At 39.0% G+C, this 27,063-nt stretch overlaps 1 protein-coding gene across 1 annotated transcript in view; it reads right to left on the bottom strand.

Annotated features, from left to right (window-relative positions):
* Positions 1-27,063, bottom strand: part of LOC131052309 (uncharacterized) — a 67,236-nt gene that overhangs the window by 22,112 nt on the left and 18,061 nt on the right. The window contains exon 10 of the mRNA XM_057986936.2: positions 26,353-26,401. Coding sequence (XP_057842919.1) covers positions 26,353-26,401 — 49 coding nt within the window. The remainder of the gene's footprint in view (positions 1-26,352; positions 26,402-27,063) is intronic.

Raw genomic sequence — 27,063 nt, 5'->3', positions numbered from 1 at the left:
TGTCTTGGCGAAGTCAAGCATACAAGGGTTTTGGTGTAACATCTGGTTTCGGCAGGACTCTCCAAGCAGTGCGCAAAATTCTCTCATCTTACTGATCTCGTCAAGACAGTTGATGGGTCTTGGCGACATCAAGGAGTTCGGAAAGATGCTTCAAGGCCGGTGACCAAAGTGTAATGTACCCAATTTTAATAAAGTTAATTAATTAAGCGGTCCTAAATTTTAAATAATATCACAAGAACTTATTTAATTAATTAATTTAATTATTAAATAAAGGGGCCCAAATTAATAAAATAATAAACTATTGTCGGCCAGCTTGTAACCCTTCGGGAAACTTCCCGGAGCTCTTTATAAGGCCGAGTTTGGCATAGTTGTAGGTATGGTGAATTTTATATTTTCTTTGTATCTACGAATTCTAGTTGGAGTTTGGCACTGTTGCAGTTTTGGAGGTGCAAGATCCTCCCTATTCTATAGTCGCAGTTTCGATGGTTAGCAGCCACCTTATTCTGCCATTGGAGATATCATTTCTGATATTTCACTTTGTACTTCATTGTCAGATCTATCCCTACCGTGTGGAAATATAATTACAAATATCTAGTTCTTGGTCGTTCAATGTTGTTGGTATATACTCCATGTTGATAAATCATTCCCGTACCTACAATAATCTTATTGAAGGAGGTATTATCTACGATTGGATCCTTCAGTGGAAGTAACACTGTCGTACGGAGTGTTTGGAAGTGTGCAGCCTACTTTTTCATATGAGTGGAACTTACATCCGAAGCCGAAGGGTGCTGAGTATCATTGATTGAGGGACGAAGGTACTTTGCCCTCGGGTACTTCCCTCAGTAATTGCCCTCGATAATTGGCCTCGGGTACTTTGCCCTCAGGTACTTTGCCCTCGAGTATTTGCCCTCGGATACTATGTTGTAACAGAGAGTCAGTACATCACAGTGGTACATGACATGCGGTGGAAAATTGGGTACTGTGCTGTTAAGTACATTACAATGGTATCAGAGCCAAAATCCTGCCAACCTGTGGAATGCTTGTGATGACTACAGAAATGAAAAAAAGGGATAATGAAATTGCTGCCAATAAAATCACCAAGTGGTATAACAAATATCAAAAGAGGAAGAATCTTCTGACATTTCAAGAATATCTAGTTCTGATAGGAAAAAGTATACCTGTGCATGAGGAGGTTATCAGAATCTTTGATGAATACTCAAGTGAACCTGAGGAGATCAAGGCTACTGAATCCTTTGATAGGTACTATGTAAGGAAAAGAAAAGAGGAGTTGGATCCTGAATTACGAACTCAATCAGAATCAAAGAAAGATGAAGACAAGTTCACATGTTCACCCCAGCGGCTGGAGGATATGGACAAGCCAAAGACAACAATTGTCCCTTCAAGTGGAGAACACTTAAACGTTGATGACAACTGCAAGGATGAAGATATTTGTGTGAATTTTGTCAAGCCAACAGTTGTTGATCAACTTCATGGAGATGCGAACTCTAGCAATGATCCCTTACAGGAGCAATCTCTACAGTTGGTTGAATACGAAGTTTACCCTTTGGTTGGGCATGAGAAGTGCATGATTGTCATCTCTCCTTGTAAGTGGCATCTATATGAAGAAAGCAAGTTGGATTTTGATGAGTTATTCCTCAATTCCGAAGAGGGCAATGTTTATATCAGAGAGGAGCAACGCAAGCTGATTGGGGATTTGCAGGTGGTGCTCGCAGTCATGGTGCGGCGTCAAGCTTTCAGCGGATACGGCTTCCAGCATCTGCGCATGGTCTAGGATCCCGGAGCTTGTCAGAGGGCATATAGTTACGGATTGCTTGAGGGCAAACAATCTTTTGGCTGAGAGGACTGTAATGTCCCCAATTTTAATAAAGTGACTTAATTAAGTTAATTAATTAAGTGGTCCTAAATTTTAAATAATATCATAAGGACTTATTTAGTTAATTAATTTAACTATTAAATAAAGGGGCCCAAATTAATAAAATAATAAACTATTGTCAGCTTGCTTGTAACCCTTCGAGAAACTTCCTGGAGCTCTTTATAAGGCCGAGTTTGGCATAGTTGTAGGTATGGTGAATTTTATATTTTCTTTGTATCTGCGAATTCCAGTTGGAGTTTGGCATTGTTACAGTTTCAGAGGTGCAAGATCCTCCCTATTCTGTAGTCGCATTTTCGGTGGTTAGCAGCCACCCTATTCTGGCATTGGAGATATCATTTCTGATATTTCACTGTGTACTTCATTGTTGGATCTATCCCTACCGTGTGGAAATATAATTACAAATATCTAGTTCTTGGCATACAATGTTGTTGGTATATACTCTGTGTTGATAATTCATTCCTGTGCCTGCAATAATCTTATCGACGGAGGTATTATCTACAATTGGATCCTTCAGTGGAAGTAACATTGCCGTATGGAGTGTTTGGAAGTGTGCGGCCTACTTTTTCGTACAAGTGGAACTTACGTCCAGAGCCGAAGGGTGCCGAGTGATGTTGATTGAGGGACGAAGGTGTTGAAGGTACTTCCCTCGGTAATTGCCCTCGGGTACTTACCTCGGTAATTGGCCTCGAGTACTTTCCCCTCAAGTACTTTGCCCTCGGGTATTTGCCCTCGGATACTATACCGTAAGAGAGCGTCAGTACATCATAGCAGTACGTGATGTGTGGTGGAAATTTGGGTACTATGTTGTTGGGTACATTACACGAAGTCATAGTCCTCTACCAAGGTCGCGTGGGATATCGAGGAAGAAAGGAAATTACCTCTTTCTACACCCCGCACAAGAAAAAGACAAAGGCGAATGAGGTCGCAGGATAGCAGGGAGAAAGGAGACCTAGTCTCTATTGATGTTTTTGTAGCTAGGTCGGATTCCTTCTAGGGCCAACCTAGCATATGGGTGACTAATTGGCCTATCGGCCTTAGTCGCATTAATGTGTAAAAATCAATATGTAACTTGTATTTTGGTTTGTCCCTAAATGGGTGATGTAACTTGTGAATTGAGCCGGCCCTATAATGGGCGATGAAACTTGTAATGTGCAAATATAACTTGTAAGTGTGAATAGAGCTGACCCTATGTTAAACATGTAACTTGTAAATGCTTATAGGGCTGACCCTATAATGGGCGCGAAGCATATTATTTGCACGGTCGACCTGAGGTGTACAATGAGGTCAAGGCACATATATATGCAAGGTTCATTCTTGCATCAAGACACACATCAAGTCAGCGAATTAGATCCTTCTTCAGCAGTGAATTTATCCAAGACCACGAATACATCTCTAAGACAGAAAATTGCATTATCAAGATCAGCAAACTTATCCAAGGGCAGCGAACTCATCTCCCAGGTCAGCGAATTTGTGCTTGAACAGCGAACCTCATTCATGGTCTGCTACAGGTATCCTTAATCAGTGAATTGTCCTCTCTGATTAGGGCATCATTCTCAGTCAAGGATAATTGCAGATAAGTTTGTTATAACTTAGATTTTCATGGTGCTGTTCATACTACTGTGTGCCCTAGTGTAAAGTTATATTCTGTTGTTCATATTGCTTCAAGTGTTGAAATAAAATTGTAAAGACACAGTTTGATTATTGCCTAATACAAGTTGAGATTTTTTTGTTGGGTTTTTCACCTCCAAGAGGGAGGTTTTCCCAGGGTACTCTTGTGTTCTGTGTGTTCATTGTGTTATTTTTGGTTATTGCTATTAGTCTGCTCTAAAAACAACATGGTATCATAGCGGGTTTGAATCGATCGTGATCAGATTGTCTAATAGCAGTGAAGCTCTTCCTCCTACTTCATCTTCAACAAGCAATTTCCAGCAGTGACAATGGTGTACGGTTTGAAGGTTGAAGACAAACTTGACGGAGCTTCGAATTTCACTTCGTGGAAGATCAAAATCCTTGTTACTCTTGAGGAAAATGATCTTCTTCAGTTTGTAGAAGGAAAAGATTAGCCTGAGCCTACAGATCAAGAAGAGAAACTCCAATTCAAGAAGAATGTTGTCAAAAGCAAAGAAGATCCTGATTGACTCCGTGAAGGATCACCTTGTACCTATCATTTCCAAGATGTCTTCAGCCAGAGATATGTTTAGAACCTTGGAAGGCATGTATGAGATCAACAACACCAACAGAGCTCTCACCTTAAGGCAACAACTTCACAATGTAAAAATGGATAAAGATGAATTAGTCATCTCATTCTTTATGAAGATTACTGATTTGAGAAATTAGTTGAACACTATTGGGAACAGTATTGCTGACAAAGATCTTGTTATGATGGCACTTAATGGTCTCCCTCAAACTTGGGAACCCTTCATTCAAAGTATCAATGGGAGATCCAAGTTACCCAAGTTTGATCACCTTCGAGCTGATTGTATTCAAGAAGAGTCAAGGTTGGTAACAAGAGGAATTGGGCGTAACCATTATGATGTGGAAAATCAAGTCCTTGCTACTCATACTTCTATGGAAAGAGGCAAAAGAAGAAAGAGGGATAGAGACAGAGAACCAGATTCTGTTTGAGAACCGAAAAAGAAGAAGGATTTATCTCACATTCAATGTTTTAGGTGTGACAAGTATGGCCACATTGCTCGAGATTGCAAATTCAGGTCTACTCATCTAGCTTCTTCTGCGGAAACTGACATAGGGACACCTCAGGAGGAGCCAAGGTCTAATGTCAATTCAAAAGGGTTCTTATTCTAAAAGGTGGAAATAACATTTCAGCTTCAGAGGGAGCCTGACATTTCAGGTTCACAGGGAGCCTCATCGTCTTGAAGATTTGGTTAATGCATTCTTCTCTACAAGAGAAGTTTGAGGTGCAAGCCCTTGTTAATGCATTCTTCTCTGCGAGAGAAGTTTGAGGGGCAAACCCTTGTTAATGCATTCTTCTCTGCGAGAAAAGTTTGAGGTGCAAGCCCTTGTTAATGCATTCTTCTCTGCCAGAAAAGTTTGAGGTGCAAGCCCTTGTTAATGCATTCTTCTATGCGAGCGAAGATTGAGGTGAAAGCCCTTGTTCCACCCTCTATGAGTAGGCATGGTGGATCCACCCTCTGGGAGTAGCCATGGTGGATGTCATGTGAGAGACTCCATGACTTAGCACTTGTGTTTATTCACCCTCTGGGACTAGCTATGGTGAACGTCATGATGAGATGATGACATCACATTGAGGATTCCGTGATGGGCACTTGTGTTCAGTTTTTTTTTTTTCATTCATGGGTGTAGCCATGATGGACCCACCCTCTGGGACTAGCCATGGTGGATGTCACTATGTAACTCAGATATTGAGAAGGACTCCTCACTAGGTTGATGTTTTTGTAGCTAGGTCGGATTCCTTCTAGGACCAACCTAGCATATGGGTGACTAATTGACCTATCGGCCTTAGTCACATTAATGTGCAAAAATCAATATGTAACATGTATTTTGGTCTGGCCCTAAATGGGCGATGTAACTTGTGAATTGAGTCGGCCCTATAATGGGCGATGAAACTTGTAATGTGCAATCGTAACTTGTAAGTGTGAATAGGGCTGACCCTATGTTAAACATGTAACTTGTAAATGCTTATAGGGCTGACACTATAATGGGCGTCAAGCATATTATTTGCAAGGCCGACCTGAGGTGTACAATGAGGTCAAGGCACATATATATGCAGGGTTCATTCATGCATCAAGACATACATCAAGTCAGCGAATTAGATCCTCCTTCAGCAGCAAATTTATCCAAGACCGTGAATACATCTCTAAGACAGTGAATTGCATTATCAAGATCAACGAACTTATCCAAGGGCAGCGAACTCATCTCCCGGGTCAGCGAATCTGTGCTTGAACAACAAACCTCATTCATGGTCTGCTACAAGTCTCCTTAATCAGCGAATTGTCCTCTCTGATTAGAGCATCATTCTTAGTCAAGGATAATTGCAGATAAGTTTGTTATAACTCAGATTTTCATGGTGTTGTTCATACTACTGTGTGCCCTAGTGTAAAGTTATATTATGTTGTTCATATTGCTTAAAGTGTTGAAGTAAAATTGTAAAGACACAGTCTGATTATTGCCTAATACAAGTTGAGATTTTTTCGCTGGGTTTTTCACCTCCAAGAGGGAGGTTTTCCCAGGGTACTCTTGTGTTCTGTGTGTTCATTGTGTTATTTCTGGTTATTGCTATCAGTCTGATCTAAAAACAACAGTCTCCCTCGCCAATCCACGAGACACTGAGACGCATAAAGAAGAGGTCGTGGGATACCGAGGAGAAAGGAGACTTGGTCTCCCCCGTCAACCCGTGAGGAAATCTGAAAGCAACAAAACATTGCAAGCCAGCGGGGGTAGAAGAGGGAAGTCTCCCCGCCACCTCACGAGAGTTTTCCAAAGGTCGCAGATGAGGCACGGGCTAGAGGAGAAAGGGAAGACGCATGCTTCCCTGCCACCCCACGAGTGTTTTTTGAAGCCCGTAGATGAAGCGGGGGGTAAAAAGGGAAGCAAGGAGATCCATTTCCTGCCGTCCAATGAGAGAATCCTAACGATAGTGGATGAAGTGTGGGATAAATGGGGAAGTGAGGTCTGTGTCTCGTCACCCCGCGAGTTGGTCCAAGCGATTTTGGTGTGATATTGGAGTTCGCTAAGAGAGCTTTAAGGCGTTGCCGAGGTGAGGAACTCTTGCCGATAAGCCATGAGACTTAGTGGTGACCACGTTTGATGGGTGTTCATGTGCTGAGTTGGATGTCGATGATCGGTCCAAGTTGGAGTTCGATGAGAGTTCACAAAGACGGTTGAATGAAGCCATTGAAACTTAATCAAACCATTTTCAGGGAAAAGATACAAATCGTCCGAAGAAATGGTTGTAGAAGGTAATCACTTAGTTGATGAAGGTAGATTGGTGATTTGGTTGGATGCTGAATTGAAGACCGATAGTGAATGAAATCTTCTGTACTGCTGCCTGAACAGAGACTAGAACATAGCATTTGAATCCGTATCTTGTATGTAAATACTCTTTACTGTAATACAAGTGATTAGTGCTTTGGTGTGTGGTTTTTTCACCCATAAGGGTTTTCCCACGAGAATTCTGGTCTTTTTTCTCTATGCTTGTGAATCTTGTTGTTTACTCTGTTTTTTGTTATGTACATCTTAATGACTGTAATTTAGGAAGGTATTTTTGTACTCTTCTTTCCTTACAAGTGGTATCAGAGCCTGGCCAGTTGTGTTATCCTTGTGGGTAGGACAAGCTTTTTGTGTTAATTCTGCAGTGGGAGTTTTGCAAAGAACTTGTGTGTGAAATTGTAGTTTGAAGATGGCAAGCACATCAAGGAGAGTAGACATTGAGACGGATAGTGAATCTGTATCTTGTACTGCTGCCTGAACAGAGACTAGAACATAGCATTTGAATTTGTATCTTGTATGTAAATACTCTTTACTGTAATACAAGTGATTAGTGCTTTGATGTGTGGGTTTTTCACCCATATCTTCTATACAAATCTTCTGTATTGCTGCCTGAACAGAGACTAGAACAGAGCATTTGAATTTGTATCTTATATGTAAATACTCTTTACTATAATACAAGTGATTAGTGCTTTGGTGTGTGGGTTTTTCACCGGTAAGGATTTTATCACGAGAATTCTGGTGTTTTTTCTCTGTACTTGTGAATCTTGTTGTTTACTTTGTTTTCTGTTATGTACATCTTAATGACTGTAATATGAAATTAAAAGTAATCCCTGCTTCTCTCCTCTAAGAAATTAACATTTAGGAAGGCTTTTCCGACTCTGCTTTCCTTGCAGGGAGACTATTCAACTTTAGGAATTTGGGACCTAGAACTCAAATCACCAACAAAATGGTGCCATTTTCAGAGACAACTTAGATCGGTATTTAATTGAAAGACTTGGGCTAATAAATATCCACAATGCAAAAAAGAAAATTGGTATTTTGTTGATACTTTCTAAAAACCTTTTTGGTATAAAAGTTAATTTCTCCAATTTTGAGGAGTGATGCCTCTGTCAAGGATAGACTCAAAAATCATTAGTAAAGAAAAGACGTTGAAAAAGTTCAAATATTTGGAATTAAAGAAATGCTTGAGGTGATCCCAACTAAAGTAGGAAGATGACAATCTAAACAAAAGCTAAAAATTCAGGTATGTTATCTGTCCATGATTCCCAAATTACTAAATTAGTAGGTACATCAGTTAGAGGAGGTGCATTAAGGGATCAAGATCAATACACCTTACATGATTCAATTGACAACGGGGTTAGAAACGATAGGAGAACCCTTAGGTGTGATTTATGGTATGTCTGGGAATGAAAGAAATGTTTGTAGAAGAGATAGAGTTACTTCCAAAGAATTGCATAATGAGGGTGTAGATGTAAATGTGCCTCCACCTCCACATGTAAGAAATTCAAGAGGAGGTCGGTATCACAACTCTCCTACATCCTATCATAAAATAGAACAAGAACTAGACACTCAATTCTATGATGTTGATAATGCCACACAGTCAAAGAATGAAAGAAGGGAGAGAGTTATAGATGAAGAGGTAGATTTGTTGAGACATAGGAAAAAAGAAAAATTGAAAGACAACTTGCAATGCAACAAGAACAGCTTGAATTGTAGCAAGCACAACTTGCTTTGAATGCCCAACTACTAAATCAAAACCAACATGCTCAAAATGCACAATAGACCAAATGTTGTTCAACAATAGATAGAAAATCAAAACAATACAAAAAATGTTCCAAATCCGCATGCACGCAATGTGCAACAGGATCAACAGATTCCAAATCATTAAAACCATAAGCAGAAAAATATAAGATAAAACATAAGAGTCAATCCTAGAAGACATGCTCAAAGGTTCACTCTAGTAAGACTGCCATTGGGAATGGAAAAGTATAGGCAGATAGAATTTCAAGGCATTAAAAGATATCCTAATCCAATTCCAAATGACATTAGGGGAAAGGTACCGAAAATTCCAAGGCAATAACAATATCATTGGTAAGGATTTCGTCAATATAACAAATGAATATGAAATAGAAAATGAAGATATTATGATGAAACTCTTTGTGTAATCGCTGAACGAAAAATGCAGAAGAGTGGTACAAAAGCCTTCTAGATAGCAGCATAGACTCATAGGATGAGTTTATGATGGTTTTTAGATTTAGTACGAAGAAAGAGTGGATCCAAAATTTGTAATCCATGAGTATTGGCCATGATCCATTAGTAGCACATGCGGTCAAGAAAATTCTTGCCTTCATGCAGATGGAGTGCCAAGGAGAATTCTTCAGATGTTTCATCTTTTGAGGGTGGCCACGTGTAGAGACACTTGAGAAGTTGGTTGATTGGCACCCATTGCAACCAACTATCAGACGTAGACAAGGCCGAGTGTTGAGAGAACTCAGCATGGAGCTATGCTTTTGAGATCTCTTTCTCTACTACCACAAACATGTGGCTTTGATGGAGGAAGCCACACAGTTGTGAGATTGGGCCCTTCTCCAAGTCAAAAATGCCCGAAAGGAATTGGCTGATCAAATTCAAAAGTCCCAGATGCAACTAGCTCAAGAGCGTACACAAGTTACAACATTATAGAAGACAATGTCTAAGAGAGAGCCGACTAGTGGAGAGAGACAAACAATTAGCAAAGACGACCACCCAACTTGGCGAATAAGATTGACAATTAATAGAGAAGGATAGAAAGTTACTGGAAGGAGCTCGAGATGACCAAGAAGCATTTGATGTAGGCCCCGTAAATGGTGAAGGTAACCTACGAGCAAGAGTTGGTGGCCAACCAATTCCTTTAGCAACTTCAGCAGCAACACTCTCAAGCATCTACCCATGAGTCCTCCGTACATCCAGGGACATCTTCTCACCCTCCTCCCTTCAATAAATATTCTCTTTGATTTGGTTGTGTCCAGCTCCTAATTTTGTCTTTGTTGTGTAGAAGACAACTTTGTTTTTGGGGTGCTGATGTAGTCAGCAAAAGTACATAGCTGTAGTCAACTAAATAAATAATTGTTATGTTTTGTAAGTGAGATGATTAGTTCCCGACTACTTGTGGGTTGTCAGTTGGTAGCCTCAACCAACTTGGTACATTATTTATATGTAGTTGTTTGTAGTCGAAAGATCTCTCTCTAATGTCATGTATTAAGTGCACATCTATTACTAATAATAAAATATATATCTTTCGAATATGTTGTAGTGAGTTATATTTCTATGTTCTATTAATGTGTATTTATGTTTACTCTGTAACAATCTTTCAAGTAGGATAGTGAGTAAATAGTTCCACCATCACTCTATAGGGTCTTTCTTAGCTCGCATATCATATAAAGCTTCCACTAAAGAAAAATCACCATGCCCATATGAAAACTTATTCCATAGACTCCTCATAATTGAAGCCTCCTCACCTCGACCATAAATCTAATTTATTCCGGCCTGAAATTCCTTCATTACCTATCTATCCTCATATGGAGCCTTCTTATTGGTCTCTCGTATATTATGCCATTTAGGATTTAAGGCATAAGCAACACAATGAAGGGGTGTGTTAAGTTTGTTCCATCTTCTATGTAACTTTTCTCCAAAGCATATAAGGAAAGATCTTTGCATCTATTATTTTCTTGACTCTTTCACTCATGGAATCTATTTATTCATAAATTTCTCCCAAACATGGTTTTTTTGAGTTTGCAAATTTAATCATCTCATACGGGCCTAATAAAGTCCAACAAATCTAACATCAACCCAAAAATGGTTGTCAAGGACCAAACCTCTCCACCTCAATTGCAATATCTGATATAGATTGTCTCCAAGCTGCCATGCATCACTAACTACTACGAAACATAAAGCTACTTTGACTTCACGAAGATGGTCAAAAAGAATAAAAGAAGATGCAATTGTGTATTAGTAGGCTTCAAAAGTTCCATCTTGGCAAATTTTCGATAAATAGCTTGTGTGTGGTGATGGTTACATATGAACATCTGTATTTTTTCGCCCTTTTCTATGAGATCTTAAATCCATTAGAACTTGCCTATATATTTGAGTGCATTATTCAGCGAATGCACACAACATGGTGTCCAAAATATATACTTGTACTTTTTTTACACCAACATACCTATTCCTTTACAAACATGGGCAACCTCGATAACAACTTGGACTATATGTGATGCCCTTGCCTCTTTAATGTTGTAACATAGCTGTTTATGAAGAAACTCTATATTTTTTCTTGCCCTAAACAGTCTATTGCCTTTAAAAAATAAGGCCCTTTGCTGCATGTTACCATGACATTAAATAGTGGATGACTTCTAGTATTTGTCCACCCGTCCATTACAATATTGCATCCTTCTGCAGCCCACATTCTTTTCATTGTATGTGATGCCCTTGCCTCCTCAATGTTGTCACATAGATGGATATGAAGAAACTCTGCATTTTTTCTTGCCCTAAATAGTCTATTGCCTTCAAAAAACAAGGCCCTTTGTTGCATGTTACCATGATATTAAGTAGTGGGCGATTTCTAGTATTTGTCCACCCGTCCATCACAATATTGCATCCTTCTACAACCCACTCTTTTCATTGGTGTAGTTTGTTGCTCTAATCGAATTTTTTCTTTATCAATTAGAGTAGTGCAAAGCTTTTTTGACCTAGGTGGCTTATACGCAACTGGTCCATTATTGATAGGTTGAACCATCTCTCCAAAGAAAGGTGAGTAAACAACTATAAATGGTATTCCATTTGCATAAAAGAAGTGTGCAATCATTGCATGAACTGCTTTTCTGAAATATCCCACTCAATTTCAAAACTTGTATGCACAAATTTCAAATACAAATATATGAAAAATCCAAATTTACTTGCAATTTCTTCTATTGCTCAGACCCTTATGAAATACATCAAAATAGAAATAGATAGTAATCCACATAAGCACATTGAGTAACACTTTCAAGATACAAAGGATAAGTGTACTGTTTACTGGTACAACTGGTAAATTAAATATAAAAAATAATAATGTACATGACAATGCATACCAGACACAACAGTAAAATATATCTTTATTCGCACATGCAATCATTACAGAGAAGAAGACCAGAGATGGTTGGCCAAGGATTACAACAGATCCGATAATATCGTCCCCCTTCCTTGACAGTACACGACATATTTAAAGGACTTGACAGTTGCCGAGAGGTACACAACCATCAACCAGCTGACACATAACAACCCGAGACTAACAACCCACTCAATACAATTAATTAATACCTTGTCGGATAACAAATATTATCAAACATAACAATAGGCAATTTATGCTGACAACATCATCCCCCCCAAAAAAAAAGTTGTCTTCCAAACGACAAGCAAACATCAAGTAATATTCGGGAAGACTAATGACAGACAGTGACTTTGACTGGACAACCCCAACTTGTAGTGTACCTACCAAATCAAATGGGGGTCTGGGGGCAGCACCCCCAGCGGGGTCAAGGGGCAGCAACCTTCAAAACCACACGAAACTCCATGGCGCACATGATTTTCATGATTTTTTAAGACACCAGAAACAATGTTGATGAAGCCAAAAAAGAGCTTTAACCAACGTCTACAACATGTCGTGAAGAAACCACTTTGTTGTACGGAATGATGGCATTGAGAGGATTGTACCATATATAACACAATGATAACTCCACATGCAGGCTGAGGTTGATGATGTATGGCTGATTGGTGTTCCTGTACAGGATGCAACCATTGTCGTACGATGCGAAAGAAATGCTCTAGCCGTACGGCGTCGACAATAGGCTTTGTCCGTACAAGATGAAGTATCCTTTGTACGGTGTGGGCAATATGATATGTCTGTACGTGACAGAATTGACGTACGGCAATAACTCTTTGGAACTTCAAAATGTGAATTGGTAGTAGGGAACGAAGCACTAGGTGTCATGGGGAAGGAATGCACCTGTGATACCATACGAGATGAATGAACTTGCCATGCCGTACGGAATGAGTTGAACGCCATACAATACAAAGCAATAACTGTCGTGAAGTTCGTACGATTACTCCACAATTATGTCGTACGGTTCTGAGGTGATGTATGTGGCAAGGAGAAGGTGGTCGTACGTTGGTGATTCCCTCATGGCAGTTTGATGTTTGTACGGTGGTGATTCCCTCATGGCGGTTTGATGTTTGTACGATGATTCCCTCAAGGCAGTTTGATGTTCGTACGGTGGTAATTTCCTCCTGGCAGTTTGATGTGATGTCGTCTTGGTCTTTACTTGCCTTCGTGTCTCCTTCCGTACGGACTCCTTCGTACGGGTTGAGCCTTATTCCCTTCGTCCAACCCCGGATCCTACCAATGTACTGTTTGTCTGTGTGGCTTTTCTGACTTTCACCTCTATACGGATTCGTGGTACGAAACTCTTCTAACCCCAAGTCTTTACTCCTTGTTTGGGTGGTATTCCGCAGGGCGTACAGGTCCTTTTGAGGTAAATGGTGTGCTTCCAAATTCCGTATGGATTTTTTGTACGGATGATGTCCTTTCAACTTGTACAACCTTCTCTCATACAACCCCCCTATAGCATACAAATGACGTGCTTCATTATTCCTGCAACTTTTTTTCTCCTTCTCATACGGCCCAACCCCATACAATTCCTTCGAGCCTGTTGGACTTTGCACTTCCTCAAATTCACCAATCTGTAGCATGTTACAGTCGGGGTGGAAGACTTCATAATCCTCCATCTGCCAGTGAAATAATCCATTAAGAGAACTCATCTCATCCTCAAAGCAATCTTCCAATTCAAGCATCGCTTCATCGTTGGTTTTCATGCCTTTCCTCCCTCCGTCCATCCCAAACTCTCCACCCTCAAACTCAGAGTCCGAGGGTGCCAGTTCTTCACTCACCGCCTGGTTCCTCAATTCAATGACGTGCTTCCTCCTGTCACTCTCGATCAAGAGTGTGTTTCGGTTCCAGTTATGATTCGCCTTGGCAGTAACCAACCATCCCCTCCCGAGGAATGCATCGTACGCCTTCTTCTGTAACCGGATGACTACAAAGTCCAAGAAAAATTTGTGTCCCAATCATTACTTTTTGTGCCATCAATGTTCCCAACGTTTGGATGCCGTGCTGGACGGCACCTACCAAGTGGAAGCTTGGCGGCCAAAGATTCGGCTTTCCCAGACATTTCCACGTGTCTTCTAGTAGTACGTTTACTCTCGAGCCTCCATCGACAATGGTGTTTGTCAACTTCTTCCCCATTATTTCCATCTCAACGGCTGCCATTTTCCTCCCGATGCTCACCGTCAGCAACATTGGATCACTGGACTCATTTCCTTTGGGAGATGGTTTTCCTGTTAGTTCCTCCTCGTGTGGCTTACATTGTTTCTGGATGACTATGTCGTCACTGACTGTATTGGCAATTGCCATTCTCAGTTGCGGCATAGTTTGAAGAAGGTTTGCCACCTTGATGGGTACGGTTGTTTGTAGAACCTGCCAAACTATGTTCTTCTCTGACTCTCGCAATGACATACTTGTAGTTCCATTAGAAGTTACTCGTTCCTTCGCCAACACTTGTTCTACTTTGGATTGTTCCTTTTCCGTACCAAAGTTTGAATACATCGCCTTCTTTGTTTGTGCTCTTGTGATTGCTAAAACTGCGTCCTCTTGTTCCTCCACATCCAGCATATTAATACCCTTCTGATTCAGGCAGTTGGTGTCTTCATGGTCACCTGGTCCACACCATTTGCACAATAATTGTATGTTGTCTTTCTTGTTATGGTAGTCTCTCGCAAAGTGTCCCCATTCACTACATTGTCGACATTGTATGATAGGACGTCCTCTAGAGTCGTACTGTATTTGGTTTCTCCCTCGTTGATTTCCATAACCACTTGGCGATACATTCTGTGATTTCGATGGGTTGGACTCTCCCTGTGTGAAGAGTACTTGCGTACTTCTCATCTTAAAATTGTATGGGCACTCCTTGATTGAATGCCCGAGTACTTGGCAAATTTCACAAAACATATTTCTAGGACAATACCTTTCGTGTGCCCCTCCCTTTTGCACTCAGTACACCATAGTTCATTACCTTCTTTGTCGGTTCCTCTCTCAGCCTTCAATTCTTTCATCATTCTCAACATATCCCGTCGAAGGGCTCGTACGGTTTTGGATTCATCACTGCTACCTTTGGTGCTCTCATCATTGTCGATCTTCCTCTTCTCTCGGGAAGAGTTTTTGTTTTCACTCTCGATGTCCATTGCCCAATTGTAAGCATTGGCATACGAGGACGGAGGCACTACTTTCATCTTCTTGCGCAGTGAGGGTATCAATCCCTCTGTGAACCACCTCTTCTTCAACCCATCGACTGGTTGGTTCTCCATCTTGTTGAACAATTCTTTGAGCCTACGGTTGTAAGTGCGTACACTCTCATTTTTCCCTTGCTTAGTATTATAGATTTCGGCCACGATCTCATTATCATCCCTCAAGAGTTTGAATTCCTCCCGGAACACCCTCTTCAAATCACTCCATCTCGTCTTCTGCTGGGCGTCAAGGTTTGTGTACCAATCAATGGTAATCCCTCGAAGGGTGGCAAGAAATGCCTTCAGCCAGTAGTCCCTGTCATCTTGGTCATTTGCCTCCCAAATGGTTATGCATGTTTTGCAATACCGTACAGGGTCCTCCGACCCATCTCCCAAGAACTTTGGCAATTTCTACTTCTCCTGAGTGTTCAACATTGTTTTCACTTGGAAGGTACGTGTGTATTCGCCTTGTGTGCCAGACCTGGGTGGACTGTTTCGACCGCTACGTTCCGGTGCTTTCCCTTCACTCGTAGCCACACAAGCGTCCTCGGCATGTCCACCTTCAGTGTCCCCAACACTTCAAGTACTTCCAAGTGTGTCGGATCTAAGTGAACTGTTCTGACCGCTACGTTTCGGTGCTTTCCTTGCACTCTCAAACACGCGTGAGTCCTCTACACGTCCACCTCCAGCATCCCAACACTCTGAGTACTTCCAGGCTTCGACTCGTCTCTGTGCTCCCTCCGACCGAGGGTCGGCAGATAACCTAATTGCTTGGCCCCCTGTGGCCTCTTCTCACCTTTGATGGGATCTACGGACATGAATCACTCAAGGCTAACCCGATTTCTTTTAAGGCAACAACGCCAAAATGTTTACTAGTACAACTGGTAAATTAAATATAGAAAATAATAATGTACATGACAATGCATACCAAACACGGCAGTAAAATATATCTTTATTCGCACATGCAATCATTACAGAGAAGAAGACCAAAGATGGCCGGCCAAGGATTACAACAGATCCGACAATACCGTCCCCCTTCCTTGACAGTACATGACATATTTAAAGGACCCGACGGTTGCCAAGAGGTACACAACCGTCAACCAATCGACACATAACTACCCGAGACTGACAACCCACTCAATACAATTAATTAATACCTTGTCGATTAACAAATATTATCAAACATAACAATAGGCAATTTATGCCAACAACATGTCCTCAGATTATCAACAACGTGAATGAATAAACAATCTATTACATTAAACAACCAAAAACTATACTCAAATCAAATTAATAAAATACATTCAGGTCGGTCTCATACTTGTATACTCACTGCTTGCAACTGATTGATATTGAACTCCATTAAAAGTAATCCTTAGATTGTTTGCATCTCAAATTAGATAATCCCTTTGCTGATGTTGATTGTCTGATGGCTTTCTCACTAGCTGGATTGTATCAGACATGGCCCTAGTATGCAAACAACCCTTGTATTAAGTACAGCCCTCATATCGCAATATTGGCACCTTGCAGTGGTGCTGTCCAAACAATGCCCTTCTTACTGCAGCCCTCATATGGCAATCGGCCTCTACACCTGAGATCTATCTTGCTCACTAGTGTTATTTTTGTGACTAGTATCAAACTCCTTGTAGGGTCCTTGAAGTTAGCGTCTCAGATGACCACGAGCTATAGGGTAGTAGGGTTTTCGTCCCACTAATAAGAACCTCTCAGGTTTGCATTTGAGAAGTAGTTGCATTCGTTTAACGCACATATTAATAAGACTTCTTCCATGCTTTCATTCAACCACCCAACCTATATTAATAGCAAGGCCAACAAAGGTCAGCCCAATAGCAAACCGACTTACCACAAGACAGGTCAGTTTAAGAAAATAAAATTATTTAATAGTCACACAAGTTGGCCTTGACAATTTATTTAGTAGTTGCAATTATTCATAAATTTAATTTATTATTTATTTAATTAAAAAATATTGGGCTAGCCGACCCAACCTTAGATTGGGTCATCACATTCTTACCTTGCACATCACATAGTCTTCCATGTTAATTCTTGTAATGTCAGTTGTACAATTTCATAATTCCGATGCATGAATTGATTACATGTTAACATATATAATAATAGATAAACTATTAGTATATAGTTAACAATAAATAATAAATAAAATCAAAATCGAATTACGGTGTTTGCCACTGGTCACACCCTTTCATGTTAACGGGCTGTAATTAAGCGATTCAAAATAAATCGCATTTCCTCACGATCAATCAAGCAAGCGATGATCTTAATGTTTGTTAACGTGTTGTGTTATCATGAGTGGTACATAGGGAAGAGATGTGTCTTCCCACGTGGGAAGACATATCTCTTCACTACATACCCTCTCATTCACATATATATAACATGCATACAATGAGGAGGAAGACAATACCGCAATCGATAAGTGTTGTACATCCTTCCATTCACACTACAGCAGTTCAAATTTAATTTCAGATTATATCTTCATCTCTTCTATCCTCTTGATCACAGAATTTGAATAAACTTAATATGGTATTAGAGCTAAGTTAAGGAAGATCAAATTAAATTCTGTAACGATCATATAGACTTTCACCCGGCTTTTAGTAGATCACATTCCTATAATCCTAATGGCAACCGGAGTTAGGTTTGAAGATCGACTAGATGGAGCATCAAATTTTGTATCTTGGAAATTCAAGATCATGCTTGTTTTGAAAGAAAATAAAATTGACTCCCATGTCAAAAGTGAAATTCATGAACCCTCTGATGATACGGACAAAATTCAGTGGAGCAAGGACAATGAGAAGGCTCTTAAGATAATTGTGGATTCAATGAGAGACCACATTGTGCCAGTTATTACTAAATATGAGACGGCTTTTCAGATGTTCAAAGCCCTAGTTGACATTTATGAAATCAACAACACTAGCAGGGCTCTCACCTTGAAGAATCAACTACACCATATAAAGATGAATAAAGGAGAGACAGTTACATCCTATTTCTTGAGGATCACTGAGCTTAGGGATCAACTATCCACTATTGGACATCTAGTAGACAACAAAGAACTTTCTATGATGGCCCTAAATGGACTTCCTACCTCATGGGAATCATTCATTCAAGGAATCAGTGCTCGTTCTAAATTTCCTAAGTTTGATAGATTGAAAACCGATTGCATTCAAGAGGAATCTCGGCTTGTCACAAGAGGAATAAAACAAAACAATGGTAATGAGGACATTCAAGTTCTAAACTCTAATTCCCACAAGAAAGGAAAGAAGAACTTTAAGAGAAAGCGGGACAACGACTCAAATGGAAAGGGGTCTTCAAAGAAGAAGAGAGACATTTTTGAAGTACAATGTTTCAGATGTGACCAATATGGGCACTATGCAATGAAGTGGCCAGACAGGATCAAGCAACAGGATCGATGGTAGAAGTTCTACTCAACCCTCTCTAGTCAAGTCACCCCCAGTTCCAACACATGGGTGATTGACAGCGGAGCATCTCGACACATCACTGGATTTCGTGAGCACCTAGACACACTTGCGGAAAATTCAAATGAAGAAGTGACAATTGGTGATGACTCAAATTATCCAGTTATGGGAATAGGAACCTGCAATATCAACCTTAAGTCAGGCATATCCCTACAGCTGACTGGAGTTCTATTTGTACCTAGTATAAAGAGAAACTTTGTCTCAGTTTCTGCACTTGAAGATAAGGGTTATAGATTAACCTTTATGGAAGGAAAGGTACTTGCTTGGCCAAAGAACTCCACCATCAAGAAAGCCCACACCATTGGAGTAAGACAAGGGAGCCTCTACAAACTTTGCACCACTCCACCTCAAGCCTTGATTCATGAGACTCCAAATTCGAATGAACTTTGGCACAGAAGATTAGGGCACCTTCATTTCCATGCCCTACCCAAGATAGAGAAGATGGTGATTGGCTTACCCAAGCTAAGTCACAGTTCTGAAGGAGCCTGCAAGGGGTGTGCCTTGGGAAAGAATACTAAAGGGTCTTTCAATTCTAGCAACAGTAAATCCAAAAATGTATTAGAATTAGTTCATTCTGATTTATGTGGACCCATGTTTGTACCCTCCTTAGGGGGATTTTTATATTATGTAATATTTGTAGATGATTATTCTAGAAAGACCTGGATATATTTTCTAAGGTACAAAGAGTCTGAAGAAATCCTTTCTAAATTTAAGGAATTCAAAGCTCTTGCAGAAAACATGACAGGTAAGAAAATCATAACCTTAAGAACAGACAATGGGGGTGAATATACTTCTGATATGTTTAAAGATTATTGTATAAATGTTGGGATTAAGAGGGAGTTAACTGTACCTTATAACCCACAACAAAATGGGGTAGCTGAAAGAAAGAATAGGACTATAGTAGAAGCTGCTAGGGCTATGTTGTTTGACCAAAATATAGAAACCTCATTTTGGGCTGAAGCATCTAGGACAGTTGTGTACATTCAAAATAGATGTCCTCATTCTCTTCTTGACAATAAAACCCCTGAAGAAGCCTTTATTTGTAACAAACCTCACATAAGTCATCTCCGGATCTTTGGGTGCCCAGTCTATATTCATGTTCCCAAAGAAAAGAGATCAAAGTTAGAACCTTATGGAAAGAAAGGGGTATTTGTTGGGTACAATGAAACCTCTAAGGCTTACAGAGTATACATCCCTGGACAAAGGCAAATTGAACTAAGCAGAGATGTCATCTTTGAAGAAGACATAGCATTCAGGAGGTCCAGAAGCTCTAATGAATTAGAACACCAAGATCCTCCTACAAGCATGGATGAGGATCCCACCCCTGAGATTCAGAGGGAGACCCCTGAAAACGCTGAGCATGAAGTTCAAGTCTTACCTTTAGAAGAACATTATCCTGAAACTAGGAAGAGACCACTTTGGGCTAAAAAGATGCTTCAAGAAGCTGAAAATTATGCTGCTCCAAAGGGGACCTTTGGAGAAAGTCAGAGACCTAACCTATTTTCCAGTTATGCTTCCTTGATGAGTGAGACCATTGATGCCGAACCTTCCTGTGTTGGAGATGCTCCCAAGCATCAAGTTTGGAAAGATGCTATGTCAGAAGAGTATCAGTCAATTCTGAAAAATGATGTCTGGGATATTGTTCCTAGGCCTAAAGGCAAATCTGTGGTATCTTCTAAATGGCTCTTCAAAATCAAACATGCAACAGATGGCAGCATTGAGAAGCACAAAGAAAGGTTTGTTGCCAGAGGTTTCTCACAAAAAGAAGGTATTGACTGTGAAGAGACATTTGCTCCTGTTGCCAGATACACTTTTGTCTGAGCAGTTTTGGCTATTGCAGCATTTAAAGGATGGAAAGTCCATCAAATGGATGTTAAGACTGCTTTTTCTAAATGGTAAGATTGAAGAAGAAGTTTATTTGGAGCAACCTGAAGGTTTTGTGATTCATAAGGTTGAATCACACTTATGAATCACATGTCTGCAAATTAAAGAAAGCCCTATATGGACTGAAACAGGCCCCTAGAGCATGGTATGAAAGAATTGATCACTATCTCTTGGAGTTAGGTTTTTCCAAGAATGAAGCAGATCCAAATCTCTACTACAAGGTAATCAATGGTGAATTATTAATTCTTATTCTTTATGTTGATGATCTACTAATCACAGGAGAGGATAATCATATTTCTCGGTGTAAGAAAGAATTAGCCTTTGAGTTTGATATGAAGGATTTAGGAATTCTTCACTACTTCCTTGGATTGGAAGTTTGGCAGCAGGCAGATGGTATAATCCTTAATCAAGGAAAATACACCATTGATATACTCGAGATTTGGAATGATGGATTGTAGATCCATGACCACACCTATGGAGACAAATCTGCACAAGCTATAGGAAGCAGCTGCAGAATCAGAGTTTGCAGATCCTACCCTCTACAGACAGATTATTGGATCTCTGATGTATTTGGTAAACAAAAGACCTGATATATGTTATGTTGTTAATACACTAAGTCAGTTCATGTGTGAACCTAGGGAAATACATCTTGTTGCTGCAAAGCATTTTCTAAGATATCTTCGAGGAACTATTGGTTTTGGTTTGAAATATAAACATGTAGATCTTGACATACATGGATTCACTGATTCTGATTGGGTTGGAAGCGTAGTTGACAGGAAAAGCACATCAGGATGTTGCTTCAGTTTAGGATCAGGAATGATCTCATGGATATGTAGAAAACAGTCTTCAGTTACTCAGAGTTCTATAGAAGCTGAATACATTGGAGCCTCCATGGGAGCAAGAGAAGCAGTATGGCTCCAAAAATTGCTCGTAGGACTGTTTGGTCAGCCCTTAAATCCTACTGTCATCTATTGTGACAATCAGAGTTGCATCAAGGTTTCAATGAATCCAGTATTTCATGACAGGTCTAAACACATTGAGATTCCTTATCACTATGTTCGAGATATGGTGGAAAGGAATATGATCCGACTAAATTATATTAGTACAGGTGATCAGAATGGAGACATTCTTGCCAAACCTCTCTCTAGGATCAAGATTGAACACTTTAGAGATAAACTTGGTATGGTTGAAAATGTTATTTAATTTTGAGATAGTCTCATTTATTCTGATATACTTATATATTTAAGATGTTTAATGTGTAAACTCTTTTATTTGTCATGTGTGTGACTCCATGACTTCATGGGCCCCCTGTGAACATTATTGAAGGGTGACGACTTTTCAATAATGAACACTTGTTTCAAATTGATATTGTAAGGTGACGATTTTACAATTATCAATTTATCTATCTTGATGGATATCATGTGACTTGATATCTATGGACATGTCATGATAGTATATATCTCTGAGACATTATGGTAGATATCAGTTGGTTGATATCATTAAATAAACCATAATTATGATAGAGATCTTCATGGTGAATATTATGGACATAATATTCGTGGACATGCTATGAATCGTTATCAGTATGGTAGGTATCATGTGACTTGATGCCAGTGCACATACCTTACTTGATAACTATGAGTTATGGTGAGTATCATGAGACTTGATATTCATTGTTGAACCATATCTCTGAATATCACTATGGTGTGATATCTCTTCTCTTCACAATCAATGGATGAATTGTGATGTTTTCTCTAACATGAAATGTGTCCTCCCTAGCTAAGAGGGAATGTTAATTCTTGTAACGTCGGTCGTACAATTTCATAATTCCGATGCATGAATTGATTACATGTTAACATATACAATAATAGATAAACTATTAGTATATACGTTAGCAATAAATGATAAATAAAATCAAAATCGAATTACGGTGTTTGCCACCGGTCACACCCTTTCATGTTAACGGGTTGTAATTAAGCGATTCATAATAAATCGCGTTTCCTCACGATCAGTCAAGCAAGCGATGATCTTAATGTTTGTTAACGTGTTGTGTTATCATGAGTGGTACGTAGGGAAGAGATGTGTCTTCCCACGTGGGAAGACACATCTCTTCACTACGTACCCTCTCATTCACATATATATAACATGCATACAATGAGGAGGAAGACAATACCGCAATCGATAAGTGTTGTACATCCTTCCATTCACACTACAGCAGTTAAAATTTTAATTTCAGATTATATCTTCATCTCTTCTATCCTCTTGATCATAGAATTTGAATAAACTTAACATTCCAATGGGGTTTAAGCTGCCAACATGTAGTCTCTTATGAGAATTTTGTGTCGTTACATCTCTAGAAAACACATCTGCCTATGTCTCTCTATTCTGATTATGAGTTGCAGCAGTTGCCCCTATCATTGAAGCATGAGAGGACCTCATATTATAAACTTTCCCATCAGCCCTTTTTTGATCTCTTCACAATCAAATGTAAGCTTTGTCTTCTCACTAGCTGGATTGTAAGCTGTTGTATAGTGAAGACAATGGAGTACAAGACTTGATTTCTCACAATCACATAGTCTTCCAATGGGGTCTTGTACTCCACTGTCCTCACTATACAACAGCTTACAATCCAGCTAGTGAGAAAGCCATTACACAATCTGGTACTCAATTGAGGACTAGCTGGATTGTAAGCTGATGTGAGGGAAAACAAGTCTTGTAGCCATTGTGGAAGCATAGTGATTGTGACAAAGCTGATGTTGATTGTGTGATGCCATGATTGCAGGTCAGAGGGATCTGAAAACAATAAATGAAGGCAAAATCAGAAAATGAATGCAAACCTGGCGGTGGATGATGTATTCCTTGGCGTTATGGGCAGCATTTCTATCTTCTCTGGTGCCTTTGATGGCTTCCTGTGGTAGGTGAATGCTTGGATAGGAAATTAGATTTTGTTTTTTACCTTTAAAGTGCATTTTTGGGTTGAGGTACTCGCTGGAGATGCTAGGATTCCTAGTGGGAGACACAGGAGACGACAGGATTCGTTGGTGCAATTTATCCTTCACCAAATCACATATTAGGGTGTGCATGAAGTCTTGGATATGCTTCCCCATCTCCTAGACGCATCTCCCAGTTACATTGTCTTGAACTGCTTACAGTACCACTTGGGTTCAATGATGGACTAGGTGAAGCATTTTCTGATTCCATTGTGCATTAAAATTGGGTTTCTTGTTTGTTTTTCCCTCAGGCACAACTCATTAAATTATATGGCCATTGGTGAAGGCAGTCTCTTTACACTAGCATGCAATCTGGTATACTGTTATACTTCCAAGTTTTCTCTGTCATTTTTCTTTTCTAATCCTAGTTTGAAACAACCATTGTAGATCTTCGTTCATCTTTCATTGTGGAGCATTCACTAGTTGTGGACAAATCAAGCTATGATGAGACTATTTTGATGGCTAATGGGAAGCATCAAGAACCAAGTTTTTATTGGTCTATAATACTATCAAAAGTTTGGAAAGTCTTACCCAATGTTATTTGATGCTTACTTGTTTTCTTTATTGTTTGTAAGACAACTCTTTCCTTGAGGGTATGATGTAGTCAGTATACAATGCTTTCATCACATTTTGTTAATGTGGTTGTATTTGACCATGTATTGATTGTTTGTCAGCTTTTGGGTAGTTATAGGAATCAATTAATAGACAGTTATATTCTCGTGGTAACCGTCTGGTCTTTTAAATAGCCATTGCATAGTCAACAAAAGTTGTGTAATCCCTGGCTGACCATCTCTAGTCTACTATAATAACTCTGTGCGAATAAAGATATACTTTTACTCCTTTGTTTGGTCTGCATTGTTATTAATGTCATTAATTATTAATTCAAGTATTAATTCGATTAGATAGTAGAAGAGTAAACAACAATTTGTTGCACTTGATCATATTCCTTATTGTTGTCACTGCAGTTTGTCAATTGTATTTTGCTAAACTTACAGCATCTGTCAATAGAAAACACTATTAAGTATTGTTGATTATTTGGGGAATTCACTGAGTGATATTTGTAAGAGGTTTTTCTTGCTGTCACGAAGCATATTTGCTATTCACATTAGCATTTGTAAATATCAGATTGCTGTCATATCAATTATGACATTTGGAAACATAAGGGTTTCATCATTGGCTGTTGTTAGATAAGTTAATTCATTGTTTGTAATTACTGTCATGACTATATCAGCATTTCTTGTTCAGATCTGCTGTCATAATTGATTACTTTTGGCATATGAGGGTTTCCATATTTCTATTGGCCTTTTATACTGTCTGATCTGCTGCAATATCCATGTTCTTTGGATGTATGAGGGTTTCACGTATTACTTTCTGATCTTTAGTGGGCTCATCCATATTCTAATATTGTTGTGTGGTATCTGTACTTTACATCTCATATTTATTTCATTTGTACAATCGGAATTTCCAATAAAAATTGCATATTGCCGAAGATTTCCAGCTAGGGATATTACATCTAGAGGACCAAGTACTTTGACAAAATGGTCGGTTAAGGCAAAGATTTATCAACTTCACATTATATTTCAATATACTTATAATTTCATAAATTTAGTTGAAAAAAAAAGAACATGAATGTCAGTATGTATAAGTAGGATATGACTTGTCTGTATTTGTGTATGTGTATAGGTATATGTATATATGCAACTTGATGCAAGTCATCTGCTCACACCAACAAATCTATGGTTTAGGGATCTATACAACTTACATTGTACAATTGTACCCTCACACCTGTGCAATCTCAAAATAAAATTGAAGATTGGTGACACAATAAGCCTTCAGTGCCATCAAACATGTAGCCCTTTAACAAGATTTTCACAAGCATTTCTTTGGGGAAGAAATTCACGCCATACAATATCTTACAATAGGCAGACAAAGAGAACATGCTATCACTTGAAGACAATAATGGGAGCACTAGAATTAAGTTCTAAAGGTTGAGAGATAAATACAATCCCAGAAAATAGTGACACAAAACAAATCAATAAACTCGTACAAATAAGTAGTCCTCAGCCCTTGTAAAGCTAAAAAGCTGTATGCTTGCTAGCAGTTATAAGGTGAGAGCTCAACTTATAATCTTAGTATCTCTATCCTTCCTATCATTCAATGGAATATTTTATACTGTATGTTCCAATACCTAAGCAATACTAGACCCTTAATGTCAGCAAGTTATAATTTCTGACTATACATGTGTTGCTAGAGGAGTTCGAAAAGTATTTATGGATGGAAATAAAATTTAAATAAAAGTAATATAAAATTTATTCTTTTGAGGGGTTAAAATGACAGGTTATGAGGGAAAATATTAGTTTTTTAAGAAATTCTAATATTAATTCCTAGAATGTCAAGTCAAGATGTAATAATAGAAAACTGCAAGATCAGAAGATGATTGTGTAAAGAGTGATATTTGTCTCGCTTTGTTTTGCTACTTTAAACACTTTTACGAGACAAGAGACTAGCTTGTAAAATCTTTTCCTCTTTAACATGTTTATCTTTCCTAAATTGGGAATTTAATCTCTAATACTAAGATTAAACAAGTGCTAATATTCTTCATATAGGATAAGTTCACAAATATACTCGACAATTTGTAGCTGCCTAATCTTATATTGACATATCAAAATGGAATGGATTTAGTTAGGAATGAAAATATTATCACATAAACTTAATAAAAGTTATACTATCAGACAAGAAAGAGTTAAAATCAACTTACTGTGATGAAAACTCCAGGGATTCAAAGCTGGATAGACGCCGGAAATATCCTGATAATAACAACAGATTTGATTACATGAAAAACTCGAATTTTAACATGTCCAATACAACAATACAACTTTATTTCCGATTACAAGAATTGAACCTACAAGTATGAGTTAGTAAACAATAATTTGCACCAACAAGAAGATCAGTTAAATAGCAAACATACTGTCCGCGCCTGTTCGTCATTCAAACACCTTTATATTTTGTCTTTACATGATGCTTATTAGTTTTCAACTACCAAATTACCCAATAAGAGATGCCTTCATTACCTTGGCATACACAAAACCCTCAGATCAAGATCAAGATCACATTTCTAAGCCCTCAGATTGTGTATGTTTTTGAAAAGATTTTCAACCTATGTCTGAGATTGTGGAGGCCTTCAATCTAGTTTTCCTTCCATCTGTTACTCAAGGGATCCATAATTCAAAAGATTCTCTTCAACAAATGTCTTTCAAGGCATGTTTGGGTTTATTTTCTTGCATCTCAGTTTTTTGGATGGGATTTTTCTCGGACTTCTGAAAATAAAATCCAAAAGCTAAGCAGGCCAAAACCTTGCTCCACCTCTATTTTTTTTAAAGATATTGTACATCATGCATGCAAAGTAGAGATTCATTGTTGTTATTGCCTTTCAGTTGCATAAGTTCTGGAAATTATGCAGGCCACTGAG

This window comes from Cryptomeria japonica, chromosome 2 (genome assembly GCF_030272615.1).
Source record: "Cryptomeria japonica chromosome 2, Sugi_1.0, whole genome shotgun sequence".
Classification (NCBI taxonomy): Eukaryota; Viridiplantae; Streptophyta; class Pinopsida; order Cupressales; family Cupressaceae; genus Cryptomeria; species Cryptomeria japonica.
This window is presented reverse-complemented; position numbering and strand designations above follow the sequence as displayed.